At 40.2% G+C, this 24,420-nt stretch overlaps 3 protein-coding genes across 4 annotated transcripts; 1 reads left to right on the plus strand and 2 right to left on the minus strand.

Moving 5' to 3' along the window:
- Positions 1–56: 56 nt before the first annotated feature.
- spag1a (sperm associated antigen 1a) lies at positions 57–16,765 on the minus strand. Its single transcript, XM_030412853.1, has 10 exons — positions 16,710–16,765; positions 16,437–16,504; positions 12,683–13,272; positions 10,866–10,965; positions 9,373–9,525; positions 7,137–7,294; positions 3,796–3,937; positions 3,307–3,433; positions 3,062–3,199; positions 57–2,512 (listed from the first exon to the last, which is right to left on the minus strand). Exons 3-10 carry the CDS (start codon positions 13,032–13,034, stop codon positions 2,507–2,509), a joined length of 1,176 nt encoding a protein of 391 aa, XP_030268713.1. The 5' UTR covers positions 13,035–13,272; positions 16,437–16,504; positions 16,710–16,765; the 3' UTR covers positions 57–2,506.
- polr2k (RNA polymerase II, I and III subunit K) lies at positions 14,545–16,835 on the minus strand. The gene is made up of 4 exons (XM_030412854.1): positions 16,710–16,835; positions 16,437–16,504; positions 15,092–15,184; positions 14,545–14,774 (listed from the first exon to the last, which is right to left on the minus strand). The coding sequence occupies exons 2-4, from the start codon at positions 16,495–16,497 to the stop codon at positions 14,752–14,754; spliced, it is 177 nt and encodes a 58-aa protein (XP_030268714.1). The 5' UTR covers positions 16,498–16,504; positions 16,710–16,835; the 3' UTR covers positions 14,545–14,751.
- A 190-nt stretch (positions 16,836–17,025) lies between these two features.
- Positions 17,026–24,141, plus strand: stk3 (serine/threonine kinase 3 (STE20 homolog, yeast)). 2 transcript variants are annotated; one of them, XM_030412640.1, is made up of 11 exons: positions 17,026–17,224; positions 18,428–18,508; positions 18,621–18,749; positions 18,973–19,087; positions 19,579–19,743; positions 19,878–20,045; positions 20,131–20,268; positions 20,438–20,563; positions 20,665–20,869; positions 21,082–21,275; positions 21,392–24,141. In XM_030412640.1, exons 1-11 carry the CDS (start codon positions 17,202–17,204, stop codon positions 21,557–21,559), a joined length of 1,512 nt encoding a protein of 503 aa, XP_030268500.1. In that variant the 5' UTR covers positions 17,026–17,201; the 3' UTR covers positions 21,560–24,141. The 2 variants fall into 2 exon arrangements, with proteins under 2 accessions (XP_030268500.1, XP_030268501.1); XM_030412641.1 differs by having other exon boundaries at positions 17,027–17,224; positions 21,401–24,141.
- Positions 24,142–24,420: the final 279 nt, after the last annotated feature.

A 24,420-nucleotide genomic window follows, 5' to 3' on the forward strand; every position in this document is an offset into this window, starting at 1 on the left:
CTATAAAAGCAGTTTCTTTTTAATCGAACGTGTGAAGTCGTGGAGACACAGGCTCATTAAAGCATCCACATAGCACTTTATTTACATTAGCATTCAAACTATTTACATACAGTACATGCTCTTTACATTCCATGAAGCAACACCAGAAGCCTCGTATCGAGTGTTTTCATTTATTTGAGATCTTTTATGCTTTTATTTAAAGAATACAAGCAGGAAACAAAGGTTGACATGTAAAATAATATTGAATAAAGTACATAAGTAAATACATAAATACCCCAAAGTATGAATGAAAGTCGTGGCACATTGTGCTATACAGAGATTCACATTTTTGTGTGTTACAGTGCTGAAATGGGATTTTTTTTTTTTTTTTTTTTTTAAAGCGATTTAATAAAAGTCCCTGCACAGCCACGCAGGTGTTTTCAATTACTTTGGTTAACTTGAAGTGCCAAAAAAAAAATACAGCCTAACGGGTGAGTCAGGTAGCTGTCTGTACACATCTACTCAGACCTGAGGGCGTTCTAATGAGGTCAATTAAGAGGAAACAGCTGTTCGATGTGGGACAAAGATCTGGATAAACACTTAAAAATCTCAAGTAGTTTTTAATCTTAACAAGTCTGAGGACGAGTAGACAGACAAGGAAAAAGCTAGTCGACCTTTGTAAACCTATATTCTGCCGAATAATGAGTTTAGGAGTTTGCTCAGCCTTTCATTACGTCTTTTACTGTGAGAACAAACGTAAATGAAGTTTATTGAGACTGAATAATGAGACGCTCATTAGTCAGGGGATGTTTTCTTAAAGCGGTCGATCCCCACCTGCTGCATCCAGAATCATTTTTGTCGAAGGCCTTCAACAAGTTGAGAAGCCCGGCATGTAGCTGGACTGCTCTGGGTCACATCACCCTCAGCCCAGCTTTTCTTGTGCTCTGACTGTAAATTTAACATCAATTACATTTGAATTTTTTTTAACGGAAGCTGTGAAGGATTCTGTGAATAGTAGGGATGCACTGATTTGGACATTCAAGGCCAATACTGTTGCTTAAACTACACTTTTGACACTGATACCAATGTTGTTGTTGTTTTTGTTCATTTTCTCCCTTTCTCACCAGGAAAACAGAAAAATCATCAATCATAGAAATAAAAACAAAACCTGTCATTTGGTCCTTCGTTACGCTACCTTTGAAAGAGCACAAATTCGATTAAACAAATGCATTAAACTCTTTCATAAAGCCGCCTTTCACATGGAAAATTTAAATTAACTGCTTCAAGCATTTGTAGCCAACTATTAAACTACCTACTCAGTGATGAGAAGCGAGCCAGTAGCTCATGAACGTGACACAACAGATAAACTGGTATCGGTGAACGTCATCCTGTTTGCCGCCAACAAGGTTAACGTCGGCCGATACTGATGTTGGGGCGACAAATCTGGGCATCCCTAAAGAACAGAGCGAACAAGTGTCTTCCTGTCTTGTTCCATGCATCTGGAAGGGCTCCAAGTTGTAGAAAAAAACTTGTCAAGGATGCATGAATAAATAAAAGAAATCATAATATTTTGAGAAGAGACTTTCCAAACATGAATACTATACACCTGTTCAGACACAAAGGCACACACACATTCATCTTGGTTACATTCAAGATTGAACCTGAGGCCTACGACAAGTCTTACAGTACATGATGACACAACCTGGAACACTAACGTCAGTAGCTGGATGCGTACGTGACAATTTGCTGACTAACACACTGAGCTCAGGAACAGAACTCCGCTAAATCACTATTTTACCATCTTAACTAATTGTTTAGTCACAACAGCTCACTGTAGATGGAGAAATATTATATTGTAAGTTGTTGGCTTATCTTTTATTGAAGCAGCTGTGATGATAAAACATGTAAACAATGAGAAACTCCTTAAACTTGCAGGAAAAGATGAAACATATGATGAACCTTTGGACCTTTTTTTTTTTTTTTTTACAATTCCTTCCTCTACATACAGTACAGTTGAGCTGGATCTGTCTGCCTCAGTTGTTTTGTCATGAGCTCAGTGAACTGTTTTGTTACCAAACACAAATCAAACTAAAGCTTTGAATCTTGGCGTATTTCATCCAAACTGGTAGAAATCTCAATAAGGCACGCATGATACACTCTCACCGTCCCCGTGTTCCTCCAACTTTACAACAGCGCTCTCTATGTACAGTACATTACATCGTAATGTGAATGATTTCTAGTGCAAGCAGGTCAGGAGTACCTTGACATTAGCCTTTTTGAATAAAGCTGCCCGTTATGGAAGGTCGTGTAGTTTTGGAGTTATGGTGCACACGATGCGGATGGTGCGGAGCCGAAAGAGAGCCAGTCGTCCGAGGAGTCCCGGCCCAGGGGTCATGTCCATTTGTACAAGTCTTTCTTACTACAGTCGACGGCTTTAAAAAGTCCTTGTCCTCCATCACTGCGACAGTACAGTATGTGTCCACACCAGATTCATTCCTCTGCCTCCGCATTGCTCCACAAACAAACATCAAACCTGGAGGAAGTTAGCACAAGTCAGCCTCCTGGTGGCGCTTTTTTTTTAAATAAGTCCACACATTAAAGTAACACTCAGCCCTAAACGCATACTGTATTTTTCCTGTGACTTATGGTTTTTAAAACGGCACATGTTCAATGATGATTTTGAAGGACTCATTGTAAATGTGATCTTTTTCTTACTTGTGTTGCCAATTGAGTTTTTTGGTGAAAGGAAATGTTCACCAAAAAAAGAGAAAGTTCTGTCATAGTCTTCTATACCAACCCTTAAACCAGGTTGAGGAAAGTCAACAAAACGTGTGTGGAGCTTCACAGTTCAACAACATTGCATGACTTGTTTTTAAAAAACAACTGAAAAAACATAATCCAAGGTAATCCAAGTCTCTGGAAGCTCTTAGATCCCAAATTGATTTAAAAAGATGTTATTTACATCTTTTTTTGTTAGTAAAAATCTTCACTGGGGTTTGAATTACTTCTTTTAGTATCAATTTGGGATCACAGGGCTTCTGGTGACTTGGATTTATGTGTGTGCATCAAGTCGATCTTTTACCCTTGGTGTGTGTGCAGGGCTGTCCATCAGGCTCTTTCTCAGCAGGCCCGTCACCACCTCGAGCTCCTGCTCGGCCTCCTGAACGTTGGGGTCTAGCTGGAGGACTTCCTGGAGGTCGCTGCTGGCCGACAGGTAGTCCTAACACAGATACACGCGACGCGGGAAAAAAAAAAGCCATAAGAAAAAGTGTGAGAAAATAGACGCACAAACACTTCTGCCTCAATCAATGTGTGTGTCTCTGGCACCTGTAAACCCTTGTGAGCCAGGGCTCGTCTGTAGAAGGCTTTCTTGCTGCCCGGCTCCAGCTGCAGTGCGGAGTCACAGTCCTGTTTGGCCTCGTCAAAGCGATTCATTTTCAGGAAGCAGATGGCTCTGGAGAAGAGGAGAGGACAAGCATGGATCATAGTCACAATGCGGCCATTTTCCTCCGATGTCACGCTCAGGGTGGAAAACTCAAATGCTGGGATAATGTTGTGCTGCTGTGTTCTAGGCTGAAAGTCGTATAAAGTGGGGAATCTCACAAATTATGGTTAATGTTTAGCGACTGAAAAGACAATTGATAGTGAAAAACTGGAGGGACATCGGGCCACATTTCAGGATGCAACAACATAGTAGGAGAAATATTTTGTGAGTTTAATCCAGTTTAAATTCTGGCTGTTGCAAATATAAAAAAAATCCTGCTATGGGTGCAAGTTTCCCTCCTGCACACCAGGTACAACTTGTTTGACGCCTACCTGTTTGTGTAGAGAGCACATTCGTCAGGTTTTAGGGTGAGACATTCACTGTACTTCTGCAGAGCCTCCTGGAAGTTGCCCTTCTTAACCAGATCGTTGCCTTCCCGTTTCAGTAGCGTGAAGCGGGCCTCTTTTTTTCTGGCTGTTGGCAGAAAAATACAATTCAGCACCAATGAAACACTGAAATACGTGATAAAAGAAACACTTTTATGTACAATGTCGCTGTTGCGCTCACATGATTCCTTCCTGATTGGTTAACATATTACCTTAAACCTCGACTTCCTGAAATAGAACATATTCACGCGGCGGCCATTTTTTTCTGACTCCCATCAGGGTGGGATAATGCTGCTTGTTTCTAGGTCACAAACTGTCTAAAACATACGGAATCGGACAAAATGACATCAATATACCACATTTATTAACGGCTTACCTGTTGTGTCGCGCAGCACTATAAAACAATAATGTTAGCTAGGAAGCAGCTGAAAGCAAAAATTAGCTGATGAAACGGAAGCTAAATAAGTTGTTTTACAATGAAATATGGGGCTACGTCCCTCCAGATTTTTACTATCCATTGTCTTTTCAGTTGCTGATATGCAAGATACTATAGAATTCATTTATGCCTCTCCCATCGTGTCATGTAACACTATCAAACAGTAATGTCAGCCAGGAAGTGGTTGAATGCTAACATTAGCTGTTGCCGAACAACGGTTGCCAAGTATGTTGTTTTACCTTGAAATATAGGCTGATTCCCTCCAGATGTTCACTATTCATTGTCTTTTCAGTTGATGATCAATAATGTGTAAGGAAGCACTGAATGATAAAAATGTGTCAGATTTTTAGTGGAGCTTCCCACCCTGAGCGTGATGGCAGAGGAAAATGTTTGCCGTTTGAATGTGGGCCATGCTCCTCTTTCTTTCTTTCTTTCTTTCTTTCTTTCTTTCTTATGTCAGGGCAGACTGTACTGAATATTATTTGTCTCTCAAGAAGCTTCTCCCGTCAGTTCAGCACATAAACTTTTTCAGGAGTGATCAATACATCCATCAGGCTGTCAGCGGCAGACAGAAGTGGCCCAGCCTCCTGCTTACTGAGCTCCCTGCGCTGCTGAGAACATCACTTTATATCTAATGACCCGGGGAAAGTGATGCATGCAGACACACATAGACGTTCTGTTATTTTTCCTCTGGCTCAGAAGTCAATATGTGTCGCTTTGACAGTGCGGCACCTGTCGCTAGTCTGAGTTTTTAGGCCAAAAACGTCCCTGTAGCTTGGAGACAAAATCGATAAGCATAAGTATTATAAGTATTCCAGGTCAGTCACCTCAGCAGCTGATTAAAAACAAGGGATCTTATAACAAATTGTAAACAGACAATGTATTCTGAGTTCCAAAAAAGTCACCTCTTCTGATAATTTGCCTGTTTACATACAACAGTATGTTCAAACATGTGCAGACAGGCTCTATGGAAGAAGAACACTTAAGAGTAGATCTTAAGAGTAAGAGTAAGATCATTTTTTATATAGCATCAGCAGCAGTAGAACCGACAGCGCAGCACTAAATGATCTGCGGCTATTTAAAGCACAATGATCTCCCACATTAGCCTTACACATGAGAGTGAGATACAGCCAACAAACTCAAAGATCCTCTAGTGTTGTTTAATGAACAGCTGTGTCAGAAAAGGCATGTTGAGTTTGAAGCTCAAGATTGTAATGTCAACTTTAAACACACTACGATAAACTGAGATCAGCGAGGGTATTTCCTTCTATCTCAATTTCAAACCACAGACTGAACGTGAATGTAAGTCTGCAAGTTGGCTGCTTTACTTTAATGCAAGGCTGCGACTAACGATTGCTTTAATTTTTAAACACTGTTTTCTAAAAGCCCAAGATAACCTCCTCAGGTGTCTTGTATTACAGTTTACACTGCCACTTACAGTGACATTATAATGCACTATAACAGTGATTATAATCAGCGTGTACACCTTGAACCTTGAACCTTGTGTCATAAAATTTTTATAATGTCATACAACTTTGAGAATCAATCGCAATTAATCCATGATTAGATGCTTTATAGTGTGTTATAGTTACTGTTGTATGGCATAATGAATTTATAGAGTGCTTGTAACTATAGGCACACTAAAGCCCACAGAGAGCCAAAGTCACGCCCCTTCCAGTGGAGCTCATGAGACTTTGTTTCAGAAAAATCTATGAAAAAAAATTCATGGTGAGAGTCAATATATTTTTTGATCTCGTTAGATTTGTGCCATGAATCACACATATGAAGACTGACAATTAAAAAGATAATTTTTTCAAGTCAAGAGTGCGTCTCAATTAACACACGTAATCAACACCAACATGGCCGCCAACTCGGCACAGAAAAGGTAAAAAAAGAAAGATAAATAATCACAATAAATCTGGTCATATTGACAACTCATAATGAGTCCCAGTGCATTATAGATATGGGCTCCATACAAAGTATTACCGAACCATGTATTGCACTGATTTATTAGTTCCTGGTTCCAAACTGAATGCAGTGAAGCAAAACAAAATGTCTGATTATGAAACTATTGACTTATAGAGTGTTGTAAAAACTGCCGGATAGAGCATCTCATGGTATATCATCCTTCACCGAAATCATCAAATATACTGTGACAAAACAGGATGTTACCATTTACTAATTAATTAAATAAAGCATGAAACACTGAAGTTGAGACACATCCCGTTCGTTTCCCCAGCAACAGCAGTGTGCTATTCTGAGATCAGCTCAGTTCTCTCTATAGTTATGACGTCTTTACATACTGTGCGTGTGTGTCCGTTTGTCGGTTTCTGTGCATGTCAGTTGCTTTGCTCTTTGTGTATGTGGCGCAAAAAAAAAAAAGTGAAGCCATGTACTTGCTGGTTTTTACGCAGTTTTCTCGAAACTTAAAGTATTTAAATGCACCTGAATAAATATATGATATGTGAAACCTTCTGGTCTGTGTGAGCAAGAAACCTGACCTGGATTGTTCCATTACGGCAGCACTACACTCTGTGGATCGCCTTCCCCTCTGCATTATTGATGATCCACCCAGACACATACACTCACACACACTCTCCCTCTCTCTCTCTCTCTCTCTCTCTCTCTCTCAGCAGGAGTGCCTTCACCACTGCTCAGCATTTACACACTGACTTTCACCGACTGATTTCTGCTGCCGCCACCTCACTTCTCTTACAAACACAGTTCATTCATTAGGCAATATTTAATAGAAAGAGAAAATGAAGAATTTTGTCAAGGTAGGAAGAGAAAACATTAAGGTGACTGACCCCTGACACCCTTACGAAGCTTTAAAGGAAGTGATGTCACTGACCTTCTTCCTGTTCAGCCCTGGCAGCTCTGGCCTGAGCCACTTCAGCGCTGACCGGTTTGTCTCTGTGTTCCTGCTGGACAGACAGAGGGACGGCGGGGATCTCTGGAAGTTTCTCTCTCCAGCTGGGTCCGTCCTGCTCGATGAGCATCTTGGTGATCCTGGCAGGAGACGACATAGAGCACAGCGGCACACAGCATTAGCACGGAAAGTGTTTTGTAGTTACTTTAGATTAGCACTCGAAAACTACGGGTTCACCGTGAAGCAGCTAAATGGAGTTCAACCACCATTCATTTTATTATTTACACCTGTTCTTTTTTCTGCTGTGACATGTCAAAATGGCCAATCAAGCATGATTCACCCAACTAGAGGTCTGATCAGCCAGAGTAACTGAAAACAGCTGTGTGGGTGGACCGTGGGTGAATTAATCCCTTTAGAAAATATAGCTTTGTCCAGGGATGCACGATTATATCGGCACATCAACAGAATCGGATGGTAAAGGCTTTGAAATTAAATATCTGCATCAGCCACAATGAACATTTCTGCCAGTAAGACAGGCTGATGAGATGAAGCTTTCAGTGTGTGCACGCAACATGAACTGTTGACTAAGTTGTTTTCCTATTTTGCCTCAAGGAGAGACTTGATGTTCTCTGCAATTAGAGGGGAAGAAATATGTGCATATATTTGTATTGGCAACGGCACTCAGCCAAAATGAGTAGAAAAATATCAGCATATCGGACATCTCGAAGAAAATCCAACATCACGCATCCCGAGCCGTTTCTCAAATCCACATTACAGACTAATTTCAAGCATGTTTTGAGTCTGTAGTGTATTCAGACTGAACAAGATGACAAATAAAGTCAAATTTAATGAGGATTGTTGGTGAGACATCTCCGAAAACACCATAGAAATAGAAATAAATACATTTTGATGTCCCTTTGTGAGCTTTTCTTTACTAAGTTGCAGTTTTATGGATGTCAAACATCCCAAGAATTACAATAACATCTGTAAGTATGGAGATTTCCGTAACACTTCAAAATAACTGTTATATAGGTTATATATTATATATAACCGTTAGATATCCAGACTTTACCTGGTGACAGTTGTTGTAACTATCGGGGGTAAAGTGGACACTGCCGAGACGGGTATTGGTGGTGATTTTTAACTCTCCACAGTAGCTCCTCTTGACAAAATCGATCCACCGTTTCCTTACGTTGTCGTCCTTAGGAAACTTAAATAAGCTAACAGCGCTGTTACCCTGCACACTGTGGCATCCAGGAAAGATGCACGAGCGATGTGGAGGAGACATGACTGTTTAGCTGACTGGTTGACTGGTTAGCTAGCTGCAAACTATTCTAAGAGATGCTATCCAAGACTCTAGAGCGAGCAGAAAAACCACCGAAGCTAATGCGCTGAATGTATTTATACCACTTCCGCAGCAGGGCCAGGTTTATGCAAATCATGGCCGCGTTACGTAACGCGGCCATGATTTCTGACCCGCCCATTAAATCCTGAACACAGAAATTTTGAAACACAGTTTGTGAGCCTAGCTCCAAAATTAAATTCTAAATGGTTGAATGGCTTTTTACAAGTTTTAAGGTAATACATTTATGACCTTTTTAATGTGTTTAGAAGAAAATGGCTGAATTTGCTTTACACGGACTTTAATAACTGGTAAATTGAGAGTTAATTAAACCATCTTACACTGTCAACAAATAATGAAATGCTTTATAAACCATTTATTGAGCGATTGTTAATTGTAACTGATGCTTATAATACTTATTAGATACTGTGGAGCTTATTTATAAAGATTATTTGGATGGTCATTATAAAGTTGCAACTAATGTTTATAAATTGCTTTATTAATGGTCAATAAACTAATTCTCATATAATATAATCTAATTGTTAACAGTGAAATAAAGTTTTTAAAAAATGTATTTACTTTTCATAAATTAAACCATTTATTAATGATGGTTATTATAAAGTGTTATCTAGATTTCTACTATAAAATACTATACTGTATACAGTATGCACTATGGAAACTCTCCTTAACACTCAGGTGCGAATGTTCTTAACCCTCCTTGACTGCGTTCTTCCAGCCCTCATACTACAACACGACAGAGTGTTTCTATTTGACGCTATAAAGGCATCACAAGAATAGAGTCCACAAAAATATCATAACCTTACAGTAACTCTAACCTCTAACATGGAAATGTCTTGACACTTTTATACTTGCTACCTGTGGACGCTGTCGTGAGCCGCCTGCACCCCGGTGTCAATCTGCAGGACGGTTTTATAATCCACGTAGGCCCTTCTGTAACGCTCCAGTGACTCATAGGCCATGGCTCTGCGCAGCAGGGGCTTCAAGGAGTAGGGCTGCAGCTCCAAAGCCCTAAGAGGATCAGAGAGACACACGGACGGAGGATCAAACTGTCTGCACCTGCACACCTATGTCACCGCTTTAAGTGGACTGATCTGTAGCTCTCCATTCACAAACATGTGAGTGAGTACAAAGAGATTCCTGCAGCCTCCAAAACACAGTCATGTAACGTGTTTACGGTTTACAGTGCTCATCTAAATCTAAAACTAACGCTGAATTAAAAAAAAACATGAGGAGACTGTATGAAAAAACTACAACTACTACTGGAAAAGATTAAAAAGTGTAAAGTTTTCTGTCAGTTGTTGAGTGTGAACAGAACAAATACTTACTTTTTTATTTTATTTCTATTTTATCTTATTCACCAAATATAAGCTCATCTGAAGAAATGTTAAAAATGTTACTGAAATACAAAAGCCAGAAATCTTACATTTTGAGACAAAGGAAAATGCACCACTAGCAAACACCATCGTAAAGGGGAACCCCACCGATTTTTACAAAAAGAGCTGGAAAGCACAACTGCATATAAAACAATTTGTAGCATGCTTTTTTGGGGATTCTTCTGTATTTGAAGGCTAATCCCCCCCAATGCCAGCCAGTTTTGATGTTTTGGACAGGAAACTCTTCCAGTAAATTGCATGGCCCTTAAACTTTATCATGAATAATCGTCATTCATAGATCAATATGTTTTATATATTTGTGTAACATCACACTAGTTTCCAGATCGTCTACGAGTCATAATCTACACATTACATATAACTGCAACCTGGCAACCCACAGCCCAAAGTGATGTCCCTCGAGTCAGGGTTGTCGGTTGGGGTTGAGGACTACAAGTTTGAAAATGAATAAAATCTGGGGGTGTGGCTCTAGAAAAAGTGTGTTTATCATTAACTCGATCTTCTTAAGGGTAGACTTCATGGTTTGGGGTGTTTTATTCAGTCATTTCCTGTTTTAACTTGTAGGTCTCATCCTTGTGTGTCACGTTTTTCATCACACTTCCTGTCTTTGTCCTTTTCTCACCTGTTGTCTGTGTTGTTCACCTGCGCTTACTCCTTGTGAACCTTCAGTGTTTCTGCTTTTGTCCCCAGTGCCTTTCTGGTTTGTACTCAGTTAAGTTTTTGTATATAAGTTAAATGCATTGCCAACCAAACTGATGGCACTGGAGTTGCATTCTGGGTATCGTAGGCGCTAGGTGTTAGATGACTGTGTGGAATAAAAAAGCTGATAGCTTATATATTTGGTTCAGTCTTTTTTAAAATGGGCCATCGTGAGCCCGTCAATTCTAAATCATAGGGGTGTTCTTTTAAATCTGAGAGAAACTACACACATGCACAGAGCTGAAATTTGCCACGTACTTGGTGCAGTCCTGTATGCAGTCCGAGCTGTTTCCATCCTTCAGGTAACAGGCTGCTCTGTTGGAGTAGAGAATACACACGTCCTCTGGACTATCGATGCCTGCAGGGGAACAAGGATAACACATTAATCTGAAAGACCAGACGCTGACAGAACAACACACACAATCTCTGATGTCGGGATAACACACAGGTGTAAGGACGGTGCTCGTGCTTCATATTCAGAACAGCTCTCTTTGACCTTTGCTGAACTTTGTGGCTTTAGTCTCAAGATAGTCTAGATGGAGGAGAAAGCAGGACAGCGACAGCTCAATCTGAAGTGCAAGACTGCCCAGAGAAGCTGAGGGGCTGACAGATAAATGGATGTGCTATCACTCCCTCATGGTAGAGTCATTTGCTCCTCCGTCCTTTCTCCTCTGAGCCTCCACTGCAGTATCACAACTGCCAGCGGAGCATCAGTCATTAAAGGCTGCCTCGGTGCTTGATGACAACAGCGCTGATACTGCTCCATTTGTTCAAAGAGACAGAATCACATTGTTTTCAGTGCTTTCCTGTAGTGGTTTCTCTGTTACATCTGCTGTGACATGAACTCTAGTTTAATCTTTTTAAGCCGGTCTCGAATGCTGCAGGAAAAGCCGTTGCGCTTGCCAGCTATGAGAGTAAAAGTTGGCTGAGTGCTCTTAAAGGTGCAGCATGACATTCAATCTCACCTAAAAGCCTCACGCACGAGCTAGCACATGACTCCTCTCTACGGTCAGCGGTGTTGTCCTGTGCCAGCACTCCGCTGCATTCACAAATCACCAGTGACTCGGCCGCAGTTTGAGGATGATCGATCAAAAAACGTGTGATTACATGGCCACTGTCACCGGTCTGGAGAGTGACCTAAATGTTTATCTGGTGAATAGAGGAAATTGTGCAGCATGACAAGCATAAATGTCATGCATTCAAAATTGTCATGAGATACTGTGGATCGTGAAGCCAGCTGATACTCTGACTCAACTTGTATCTGATACTCTTACGAGGGCCAGTACGCAGATGCTTGAAGAGGCTCTCTGCTGTCTGTCTCTGTGTCATCGATCTGTTGTTGTTTCTATATTATTGACTGTTTTGCGGTCAGAAGTTGCTTTTGAAGACTTATCTTCATCAAAAAGCACAGCAGAGTGAAGTATGTTCACTCTCAAGATGATTTTAAAACAGGTCTGAGCAAAATGAAGTCCAGTAGCTTATACAGTTCTGCGTGCAGTGACTCTATTACTCCTTATTAAAGCTGAAAGAATAAGTTGGTTAATCAATCAATAGGAAATGAATCAACAACATTGTTTTTTCTAATCAAAATACCCAGAAATTCCGAGATTCTCGCTTCTCAAATGAGAATTTTTTGTTCTTTTTCTTCACCAATCCAATCATTCAATCATTCAGTGACTGTAAATTGAGTAATTCTTTTGATTTTGTACAGGTAGTTGGACAAAACAAGCATTTTGAATAATCAGCCTTTTAGGGAATCTTATTTCCTTCATTTAAAGGACCAAACTATTAATCGATCCATTAATGAATAACTGCTAGCTGCATCTCTGCTCCTCATCGTGATGTACAAGCTCTACTGTAGCATGCAACTGTTACTGGCTCCGACAGTGTCACTTCAGGTTATACGAGGTTCTTTTTGGTGCTACTTTAAATTGTGTATGTCGTATATGACAACACAGAATTTCTTTTATAATACATGACAGAGTAAAATGTGTTCTGTAATCAAAATTTGCCTTAAAAAACAGAGGTGTTTCTACTCATCATGATGAAGAAAATACACAAACTGTTTCACCCACCTGCTTCAGCACATCCATCAATGGCCTGTGTGTACTTCTCCAAGGCGTCCCCAAACTGGCCATGCTTGAAGAGGTGGTTCCCTTCATTCTTGAGCCGGGCCAGGTGGGGAGGAAGGGCCCCGGCAGGGGCGTCCAGGTAACTTGTGTCCACTGCAGGGCTGCCCTGCTCCTCTTTTCCACCTGCAGGGCTGTTTCCCCTGCCATTGGCCACCCCCTTCCCTGGAGCTCTGTCAGTCTGAGGCTTTTCCACGCCGCCTCCACCCCGGCTTCTCGTCCCGCTCCCTGCTGTGGCCTGAGCCGATCTACCTCCCCCTCCTCCGCTGCCCGGGGGTTTCTCCTGTGCGTTCCCCATAGCTGCACTCGCTCCGCAGTGTGTTCAAACTCTTCCTCCCTCCCTGCCTCTCCCTCTCGCAGAGCTGCAGCTACATCTGTGACTGGCTGACTGGGGATTTCTGTTGGACACGCCCCCTGGATGAGATGTCCTGTGTGATGTCACGGATGGGGGAAGTGCAACAGCGATGCAGTGCTGCAGTAGGACAGCTCTGATGGGAGAGCCTCAGATTAGACTTCAGAGCAAAGGGCTCTCGTGGCTGGACAGATAATCGGGACAGACAGAAATATAAAAGAAATGAATGAACAAATGGCCAAAATCACTCAGTCAGTTCAAATTTGTATTAATTTCTAAATGCTTTTATTATTTCTCAAGAGAAATTACCAAATATTTTGTCTTTACAGCCTAACAAATATGAGTAGCTTCTTTTGTATTTTTTTAATTTTATTATAAATTAAATACTTGTGTTATTTTTTTACTTCTGATACGTCAAAGTAAGAAAATCACAAATGTAAATAATTAAACTACTAACGGCTGAATTTCACATAGCTGCTTTAGTTTCTTTATCAACGTGTTCAATAACACTTTATAGATTTAAAGACAAAATAGATTAGTTAAATAATAAACACCTTGTTGGGAGTCTCCACTGGTTGCCTAGCAACTGCTCCCAGCCAGGATATAGGCTAGCAAGGCACATAATGAACCAATCGGAGTGTCATTGGTTCCATATCCAGCCCCTGCAGTATACATGTCAAAGTGTCCTTAAGCAAAACACTAAACCCCAAATTGTGAGTGTGCATATGAGTGTAGCCTGTGCAGTCAGTGTGGATAGGCAAATGCTGACTTCTGTTGTATAGAAGAAAAGCAAGATATAAATGCAGTTCTTTTACCATCTATTTTCACAAGTCCATTCAGTTTTCATGCTAAGCTAAGCCGATGCTGACTGAATTATATTTTCCATACAAATATGAGATTTGAATCTTCTCATCTAAACAAAAATTTCACATTTTCTTTAAAGATGTACACCTTCACTTTGCACCTGACCTGCAAAGCAACTAAATACTGCTGTTGCTTTTGTCAACTTAAATATTTTTGAAAAAAAAAAAAAAAAGTATAGAGAGATTTGATTAAACTTTAATTACGATAATTGGACCAGACTAGTTGTCCCCAACCTGGAGCTTAAGACCGCAACAAGAGGTCACAAGTTAAATTGGAGAGGGAGATCATTAAAAGGATAGGAAAGCAGAAAAACACTCTTCAAGCTTTTTCTTTTATTTAATTTCTTTTCTCTGATCCATGTTGTTTTTCCTTGGACATCAGTGGATAGTTTAAGGTATTTCAGACTGTCTTTTGTTATTTAAACAAAGGCAAAGAGACATTAATCTGTTCCAGGGCTCACAAGCCATAAAATAACAACTGGAATAGAACATGAGCATCTCCAAGCAACTGAAAGATAGTGGTTAAATTTCTCCCACAATGAGAGCTTTTAAAAAAAAGTTATAAGAATAAGAAAACGGTGCAAACATTCGAGTTCAGTGAAAATCATGTTTTTAATAAACCAACACTTTCAACCATCACATTTGGGCCAAAAAATGGCACTGTTTGTGCCAAACTGAATATTGTGTAGTTTTATGAATACAGAAATCTGGATCGAGGCCCGGAGGTCTATTTATTTACATGGTAACATTATAAAAATAGTAAACAACAACAATGATCAAAACTGCTGCTCTCCTCGTCTTCATCGGGCATCAAAAACAACCACTGAAATCAAAGAGTCAAGGAAATGTACCGGTGTTATAATACTTAATTTATACATATCATTTACAATAAAAAGCCTTTTTGCAATCACACAATAATTGATCGTTCAACAGTTTAAGGATTGGCATTAAATATGAACTAATAACTGTTAGCGCGTAATGTTTTCAGGAGCTTTATTTACAGTTAAAAATGTCCTTGCACCACAATTATGAATATACCGCAAATGTTAAAAAAAACATGAACATGTTTCCTGCAGTCACCCATCATAAAAGAATATTTCACTCGATCACTCTCACACACACAAAAACACTGAAGGATACATCTCTTTGTCCTCTTCTTGTACATGATCCTGTAGCCGCACTCTCTGCATCGGATAGGATCACGGGCCTTGATTTCATTTTCAGTGTGACATTCTGCAAGTAAAGACAAAAAGAATATTACAGAAAAAAGCTTTAAATCAAAAGACTGATACACAGTTTACAACAGAATGACGTAATGTTTCATTTTATGTTGAAGCTTTGTTTGTACTGGTGGTTATTGCAGGTTAGTTTGTATACACAATAGAGTCCAATGGATGCCTTGCAAAGTTATTAATACATATTTCAAAAGAATACAGTGAGGCTTTCATTTCTTACATTTTTCTTATCTGGAAGCCAATTAACTTTTCTATTTGCACAGTTAAGAATCACATTTTTTCCTCTAGCTATTCATAGTTAGACATACAAATGTAAAGAGACAAAAAAGATCGTCTTAGCCGTGTGATGATTTCAGTGTGTCGATCTGTCATGAGCTGGCTCAAAAAATCCTGAAATATTTTGGCGTACAACCGTCATACACCTCGTAGCAAACTGGTTTGTAATTGGTCAGACGGTACTCCGTCACATTTGGGCCAGTCTACCCCCTCATGTGGTTGGTCGACTGATGGGTTTTTTTCCAGAGCGAATACTATACTGATTATTAGAAATAGAAGAGACCAGTAAACGATAAATGAAACTGATATACATTTGCAGTAAGAAATAAAAATGTCAAACTTGAGAATAACCATTGATGGAATTTAACTAACTACAATTTACTCAAGAATCTGCACTTGAGTACAATTTTGAGGTGCTAAAATTTCCATGTTCTGCTTCTTCATACTTCCACTCATAGCCAAAGCAGTGCATGTTAAATCAATTTATTTTATTGGCAATCGGACACAAAAAACAGATAAACAGTAAAATGTAAAATATCGGCTCTGATAATCGCTAGGGTCAGTCCAGCTGGTTGGATGGTTAAAAGAATAGAATTATCTAGAATGAGTGTTTACATATATTTGTTAATCTTGTATTCCCGTGACGTCTGAGCAAAGCTTTATACATGACACAATAATAAAAACTTTCATTTTATTCATTGTTTAAAACCATGTTATTTGGTCATGGCTTTCATTTAAACCCGTAGGAAGTGGAGAACACATAGGTTTATATTGCTATATGAACCGAACCTAATAATAAATAAAGGGATAACAGAAAGAAGAAAAACTGTATTAGTTGTAGTATTCACACAGAAATCCGAAGTAGTTGTGGTAATACTAGCAACACCAGAAGAAGCTTGAAGTAGCATCGCTAGCAGGAGAAACAGCTGTAGAAACTGACTAAACCATGAACAAAAACAAAAGCTTCAGTTTACCTCCACATATGTAGATCATAGGCTGCTGTTTGGGGGGTTGCAACTCTTTCTGTGGTTCCATCTTGTTTCTGTAAAAGAAGGAGAGGCACTCTTTCACATCTGTGTCGTTACAGCATGCTAACAGAGAAACAGCATGGCGGTAACTACAGCATAAACCATCGCAACCGGTAGTCGTAGAGCACAAAAGAGAAGTCTAGAAAAGTCTAAAAATTCAGTGTGGATATAATGAATGTGACATAGACAAAATGAATATATACACATACGACATCTCACCTGTTTAACACGATAACTCTTAGCTGTTTACCTCTATTCACATCTCACATTCACACTACCGCTAGCGCGCATGCGTACACAACCGTCGTCCACCTCGTAGCAAACTGGTTTGTAATTGGTCAGAAGGTACTCCGTCACATTTGGCATGTTTTTACCTTTTTGCAAGACAACAACAGTAATGAACAACAATACATGGCACACAACATAGTTCTCAGAAGTGTTCCTGCTTTTTTTTTTTTTTTATTGCAGGTTGTCTATGGTTTTAGATTTATGAGAACAGAGGTTGACAGGTCTTATTTTGTACTCCGGCCCAACAGGGGGCGCTGTGGAGCAGCTGTATCCTCAAAGTGCCCATCATCTGACGGACACTCAGCTGGCCCTCCACTAGTTTTTGACAACAACGACTCTGTCGACAATGTTCACATCTTGACTATTGGTCCCTCAAACAGCTTAAACTTACCATTGCCTTTTTATTCCTTGAATCTGTACATCATGGAGCCGGCTGCGCCCAAAAGGTTTGTCTACACCCGCCTGGTTTAAACGTGTTTGAAAGCAGTTAACTAGCTAGCTAAAAGGCTAACGAAGGAGGTAACGTTATGTTAGCTGTCGTTCAGCTAGCCGATGCTAACTGAGTTAGCTTTCCCGGTTTTCTGTCAAACTTTCTGCTCAGTTTTGATGAGTTACTCGTTTTAGAGGTAACGCTTGACCAATATCACAATTATTGTGTTACAGCCTCTAATGACTTTCCAGCTTGTCTGGTTGTTAGGTAACTGTTAATGCTAGTTAGTGCCTCTTAGGCAGCATTTCGTCTAGTGTACGTTATTACTTCAACACACTAATGAATCGTGAGTGAATCGAAAGAACCACACACTTCTCCCTAAAACAAATGATTGTCATTGGTAGCTCTTCAATGAATTTGTATCTGATTTTGATGTAAGTGTACACTGGTGGTATTGCCATCAAAGAACCACAGGAGCTGAAACGTTTGAGAAAAGAAAAGAGCTGATGATATGGTAACAGTGGCATGAAACATGTTAAAAGTTGTTCTTTTCCTAATTTTGCAACCCACCAAACATAACAGCTAGCTATTATATTTTGACCTGTTCATTTTTACCAACAAAATATTAGAAAATGTCAACAATATTACAGTTTCCCAGAATCCAAAGTTTAAACTAAAACCCCCAAATATATTATATTCCATGTCATATCAATAATTTCAAAACACAGAAAATAGTCACATTTCAGAAACTGGACCCAGCAATTGTTGAAAATGCAGTTCATATTTGAATTAGAAAATTGACAATCAAAGTTTTTGTCAGTTAATTTTCTATCGATTTCAGCACCATGAAAGATATTAAAAAATCTGATTTCTGTGACTGAACTGAACTGAGTGAGACTGAACTGAACTGTGAACTGAGAGACCACACTGACTGCCGTAATAGTTTAGGCAGGCACCAAGACTTTATATCCATCAGCTCGAGACTATAAAGTTAAATCTCTTGCTGTTGTCTTTGTTTGGAGTAAACAGATTTTGGTTTTTTTATATTGTTTATAGGAATACATCATCCCCACCTTTTCACTAATTCTTAATCTTAGCTGCTGGAAACCACTGTCATTTGAATTCCTAGTGTCGCTACACCATTGTGTTTTAGTTTGGTTTCACTACTTGTTTTCTGTCACTCTGTTATACTGAGGTCCCACTTGATTTGTGTCTACAGCAAGCTGAAAAAGCTGAGTGAGGACAGCTTGACCAAACAACCAGAGGAAGTGTTTGATGTTCTAGAGAAACTCGGTGAAGGGTAAGATGTTTGGCTCATGACTAACCTCCATTACCAGTTTGTGTGCTTTACTGAAAATACTTGTGGTCAACTTATTGCAACCTAACATTGGTGTGTGTGTGTGTGTGTTTAGTTCCTATGGCAGCGTGTTCAAAGCCATCCATAAGGAGTCAGGCCAGGTGGTGGCCATCAAACAGGTTCCTGTTGAGTCCGATCTGCAGGAGATAATCAAGGAGATTTCCATAATGCAGCAGTGTGACAGGTTAGAAGAGAACCAAACTTTCAGCAAACCTCCAAATCCACTTAAACGTCCTTTATTGTTCTTAAAGTGCCAGAGTTAGATTTTTAACAGCATTTATACCATTAACTGCTGCAGCGCTTTCATTTCTTGACCTATAAGAGTTTTTCTCACTTCTGCTGTTTTTGGTCGAAATGAAAGTTTGTGTTCTCCTTTGATAACTGCTCTCTCCGGCATTTCCTCCCAGCCCTTATGTAGTGAAGTACTATGGCAGCTACTTCAAGAACACAGACTTGTGGATTGTCATGGAGTACTGTGGAGCCGGCTCAGTCTCTGACATCATCAGACTGCGCAACAAGACGGTGGGTGCTTACTGAGAACTACAGTTGTCGTGTGTGTGTGTCTGTTCAGTGGTTCACAGATGATCCGGTTTATATTTATGTAACATATTTTACTCAGCAGGTTGTTTGTAACATATGTTATACACTGGTAAACATAAACAGCGTTGCAGTTTGAAAGCCATTAACATTAATGAGACATTTCTTTTTAATAGCTATGATGGTGATAAAGCCTCACTGCAGAGATGACTATCCTGGCTTTAATATGGCTCTTAAGAAACTCTTTGGAAGTAGTGCACATAAACAGCTGATAGGATGGACACATTGAATTACTTGGAAAGATAACTTAGCCAGCAGCAGGAGGAAAAATATCCTGATGGACTATATCTGAGACTTTACTCGCACAACTACTGATTTTTAATAAAAAGAATACAGTCAGTCATATTTGTGTTACATACGACCTGCATTACACAGTGTAATTTCATCCATGCGTTTCATTTTGCATTTCATATCAGCTGACAGAGGACGAGATTGCAACTATCTTGAAGTCGACGTTGAAGGGTCTTGAGTACCTTCACTTCATGAGGAAGATCCATCGGGACATCAAGGCAGGAAACATCCTCCTCAACACGGAGGGACATGCCAAACTGGCGGACTTTGGAGTTGCTGGACAACTGACGGTAACATAGCAGTTGTTTGACTCCATTGTCCTCTTGGAACTTATAATCTTTCACAAATTTTTTTAATCTGTTTGAACTATTTTGAAAACTTCTAGTTCATATTGATGATAGTAGGATTCTTTTTATCTCTGTAGGACACCATGGCAAAGAGAAACACTGTAATCGGTACTCCGTTCTGGATGGCCCCGGAGGTGATCCAGGAGATTGGCTACAACTGTGTGGCTGACATCTGGTCCCTGGGCATCACGTCCATAGAGATGGCAGAGGGTAAACCTCCCTACGCTGACATCCATCCTATGAGAGTGAGTGTATACATGATATAAAGTTTGGGTTTCAGGTGCCTAAAGAACAAACAGCTGACATAATGACTTATTTGTGTTCTCCCAGGCTATCTTCATGATCCCCACCAACCCTCCTCCAACATTCAGGAAGCCGGAGCTTTGGTCCGACGAGTTCACAGACTTTGTCAAGAAGTGTCTGGTCAAGAATCCAGAGCAGAGAGCGACCGCCACACAGCTCCTACAGGTTAGGGAAGGGAAAGAAACTCGCACAGAAATGGACAAAAACTTGAGGAAAGCAGAACATAAATGCCTGGGGCCGACAAAAAAACATGACTGCTCCCTTTGTTAAGGCCTTTTGAAGCACTAAACGTCACCACAATAACACCCTTTTTTTTCCCCTTGTGAATGTCCAGCACCCGTTCATCAGCCAGGCCAAGCCAGTCTCCATTCTGAGAGACCTGATAACTGAGGCCATGGAGATGAAAGCCAAGAGGCAGCAGGAGCAGCAGAGAGAGCTGGAGGAGGAGGATGACAACTCTGTACGTATGCTGAGAAGTCAAGTTTGTGTTAAAGCAGCCGCTAGATTCCGCTTGACTTTTTTGTTGGACGGCTGTTTGATCAAATGTCCTGTGTTGCCCAGGAGGAGGAGACGGAGGTGGACTCTCACACGATGGTGAAGTCAGGCTCAGAGGGCGCAGGAACCATGCGGGCCACCAGCACCATGAGCGATGGGGCGCAGACCATGATTGAACACGGCAGCACCATGCTAGAGTCAGACCTGGGCACTATGGTCATCAACAGTGACGATGATGATGAGGAGGAGGAGGACCAGAGATCCATGAGGAGTGAGTACACATACAATGCATATAATGGTAATTCAGTTACGGGGAGAAAAAAGGGATGAAGAAAAACGGGGTACAAAAATGACTGTGATAGTAGTTGGCAATTCGTTGTCTGAGGATCTTTTTCATCAACTAATTTTTCAGCTCTCAATTAAAATACTGTGATAGGTTGCCTCCTTTAAGAGTTGAAACACGGTCCTCTTCCTCCCCCACAGGGCACGCCACCCCCCAGCAGCCGATACGTCCCTCCTTCATGGACTATTTCGACAAGCAGGACTCAAACAAGGCAGCCCAGCAGCAGGAGAACTACAACCACAACCAGCCGCAGGAGCAGCCCGGCTACCACATCCAGTCCAAGAACGTCTTTCCCGACAACTGGAAGGTGCCTCAGGACGGTGACTTTGACTTTGTGAGTAACATCTTCCCCGAGCCTAATAAATAGCAAAGAGGAAGCACTTCTTATAATGTTATCCACAACATGACTCCAAATATGACTCATCCTCCTTTTTCCTTTGTCGTTTGTTGGTCACACAGCTGAAGAACCTGGACTTTGAGGAGCTGCAGATGCGCCTGAGTGCCTTGGACCCCATGATGGAGCGGGAGATCGAGGAGCTCAGGCAGCGCTACACGGCCAAAAGGCAGCCCATCCTGGATGCCATGGATGCGAAGAAGAGACGACAACAAAACTTCTGAGCGCCTCTCCCTCCTGTCTCGGTTTTTCCAAAGCCAACGTCACCACCAAACTTCTGTCCCTTCGACTCAGAGAAACTAAAATGACCTTATTGTCTCTGTTGGAAGCCCACTGCTGTTCTGACTGACTGACTGCTTTCTGTCCTGGGTGACGTCCATTTTGGCTCCTGGAATCTACACTCGTCTGCCTTGTTTCTACACCGTGTCTGGATGCTGTTCCGCCGTCTTAGATCTTAGATTTGTTTCCGTGGTTCCTGTGTAGTTTCCTTCCCATGAATGACGCACAGGACTGCGGCCCAAAGAGAGAACTAAGGCTTGGCGATTATGTATCTGAGAGTCACAAAATGAATTTCACCTTTTCCAATTCCAACACACAAGGAAGCAGCAGCAGTATAATCATCAGGTCGATGACAAGTGGTCTTTTCCCTCAGACTTTTCACTCTCAGTGTAAATATAACATAGAGCCAAGTTTGGAAATACCTGCAACAAAAAGCTGTGGAGGCTTGTCCATGACCAAAGACAATCAAGATGTTGTTGATTTAGATGAGAATGCCTTAAAATATTTGAAACCTGGTTTTCAAAAATAAGCAATGTAATAAAACAACTTGTCAGATGGTTTGAATCCCATTTCCTCACATGGAGATGAGCTGGAAAGCTGCGAGAATGGACAGAAATCATGTGAAGAGTTTGTGCATGTTTTCAATCGCCGACGGATCAGAGAATTCTAAACGTATTTCATTAGTCTTAATCATTTATTTAATTTCAACATCCAGCATACTGTCTATATTGAAAGATTCCATGCATCGTAGTGCCTCATAAAAACACATCCCACGCTTCATCCCGCGTCTACATCCCAACACTTTCCATCAATGTAAAGTCGGAGCTTTTACCTGACAAAATGATCCAGTTGAGTTGGCACCAAAAATCATTCCTATGTTTAGAAATACATTTCATTACAAGCTGAAGCATTCCTAAATATTGTAGGACTTTTATTTTGAAGACCCCGTAGATTTATTTCAATGGGTTTTCTGTCATTCTTCCACATTATGATTGATTAACAACAGATTACAACATGACTAACACATTTAAAACCATCTCATGAAAAAGCATTGAAGAAGACAAAGTCACACAACTAGTCTTGTAAACTGTTTTATGGCTGTAGTCATAGAAGGAGACACTTCAGGCTCAGATAAAGTGACTGACTGACTGACTGATACTGTACACTAAAAACAGAGCCACTGCATCAGCCACACTTAATATCTGAATGTCTGACAAGTTTTGCGAAATGCATTAAGATTGAGTTTTTATCTATGTTTCAGCATTATGTGTGAGAATGTGCTGGTAGATTTGATGTCGACAACGAAGGAATGGATATATGCTTTCGGTTCGTGACGGTTCGCACGCTTGTTACAGCGCAAAACTGTATTTAGACAAAACTGTTCAGCTGAGCGATCGATTATCTGGCGACTTAAACTAATTTAAGAAAACTTTATCACAATATAACAAAACATTGTCTGTTTTCAGATTCTCGGCTCTTGAAAATTACTTGATTTGGTCTAAAAAATCCAGTGTGTATTTCACAGTTTTGAATGTTTAATTGAAAACTCTAAAAACACATTTGGATCTCTTCGTGAGGGAAACAAACGGCTTCATTGTGTTTGGCATTCAGTTGCCATCGATTTGACACATTTGTACTAATAACGACCTTTTGAATGAGTTATGACTGTCTTTAAATACATGCACAGTAGGTCTGCAGGTTGCTGTTACACATGAATATGCATATGCAGTCTCATATGCATATTAATCGATCATTTTAATGATGCCACAGTCTAAAAATAGACCTGTTACACTGATGGACGACAAGCTGACATTTTTAAACACCTGAATCAAAAATTTCAGTGAGTACTATCTCAGATTTTGAATAATTGTGTCCGTATCTTTGTGTTGTTGTTTTGTTTTTTTGTTTGCCTGTTCTGTCACACAAACCATCAACATTCTCGCCGTGAATTATTTTTTTTTACAAGACTTAATTCTGCATTGGCAACTTCCATATAAGCATTCACACTTTATTTATTAAATGTGTTTTTCTTTTTGTGACACTGGTTTTAAATATGGTAGCTGATTTGGCTGTTGGTATTTTGGCCCTCTGTCGAAAAAAAATATATGTGGCTTGATTTCTGCGTGTTTTAGACTATGCATGTTTCTAAATTATGTTTGCTATTTAGTGGAATGCTATTGTATTAACTGCACAGGTAAGAGTACTGGTAATATGGAGGCTGGATTTTCAGCCTTAACAAAAAAAAAACCTATTTGCTCTGTACAATAAAAAGCTCCTGACATTGCGGAGAATCTGCCATAACATGTATAGTTATCTGAAATCCAAAATCACATTTTGATATATAGCTATATGATTTTGTTTCCATTTTATTTCACTGTTTTCTCCGCTATATAATGACTTGAGGGTGTAGAGTGGAATGTAAGCATTTATGTTTGAACCACTTAATTTATTATCTTTTGTTTGTAATACTTTATAAAGTTTTGAAAAGGTGCAAGAAATAATAAAAGTTACTTATAGTTAACCATAACTGCAGTGGGATGCTTTCATCTTATCTGGGACTCTATAAAATGTTGACCTGAACTTTGGACTGTTGCAATAGAAAGCTTCCCGAACGGGACACCTGTCTTACCATAACTCTCCTACTATAGGTGCCACTAGTCTTAATTTTGCGACCCCCGCCCTTTCCGGTATGCCCAATGGGAACAATCTGTAAAACCATGTTCAACAGTTTCTCCCTCAAAGAGCATCTGCTGTTTACATCAAGGGAAAAAAAACACAAATACTTTTGGGGGAAAACACACAAAAA

Source organism: Sparus aurata, chromosome 3 (genome assembly GCF_900880675.1).
Source record: "Sparus aurata chromosome 3, fSpaAur1.1, whole genome shotgun sequence".
In the NCBI taxonomy this organism is placed as follows: Eukaryota; Metazoa; Chordata; class Actinopteri; order Spariformes; family Sparidae; genus Sparus; species Sparus aurata.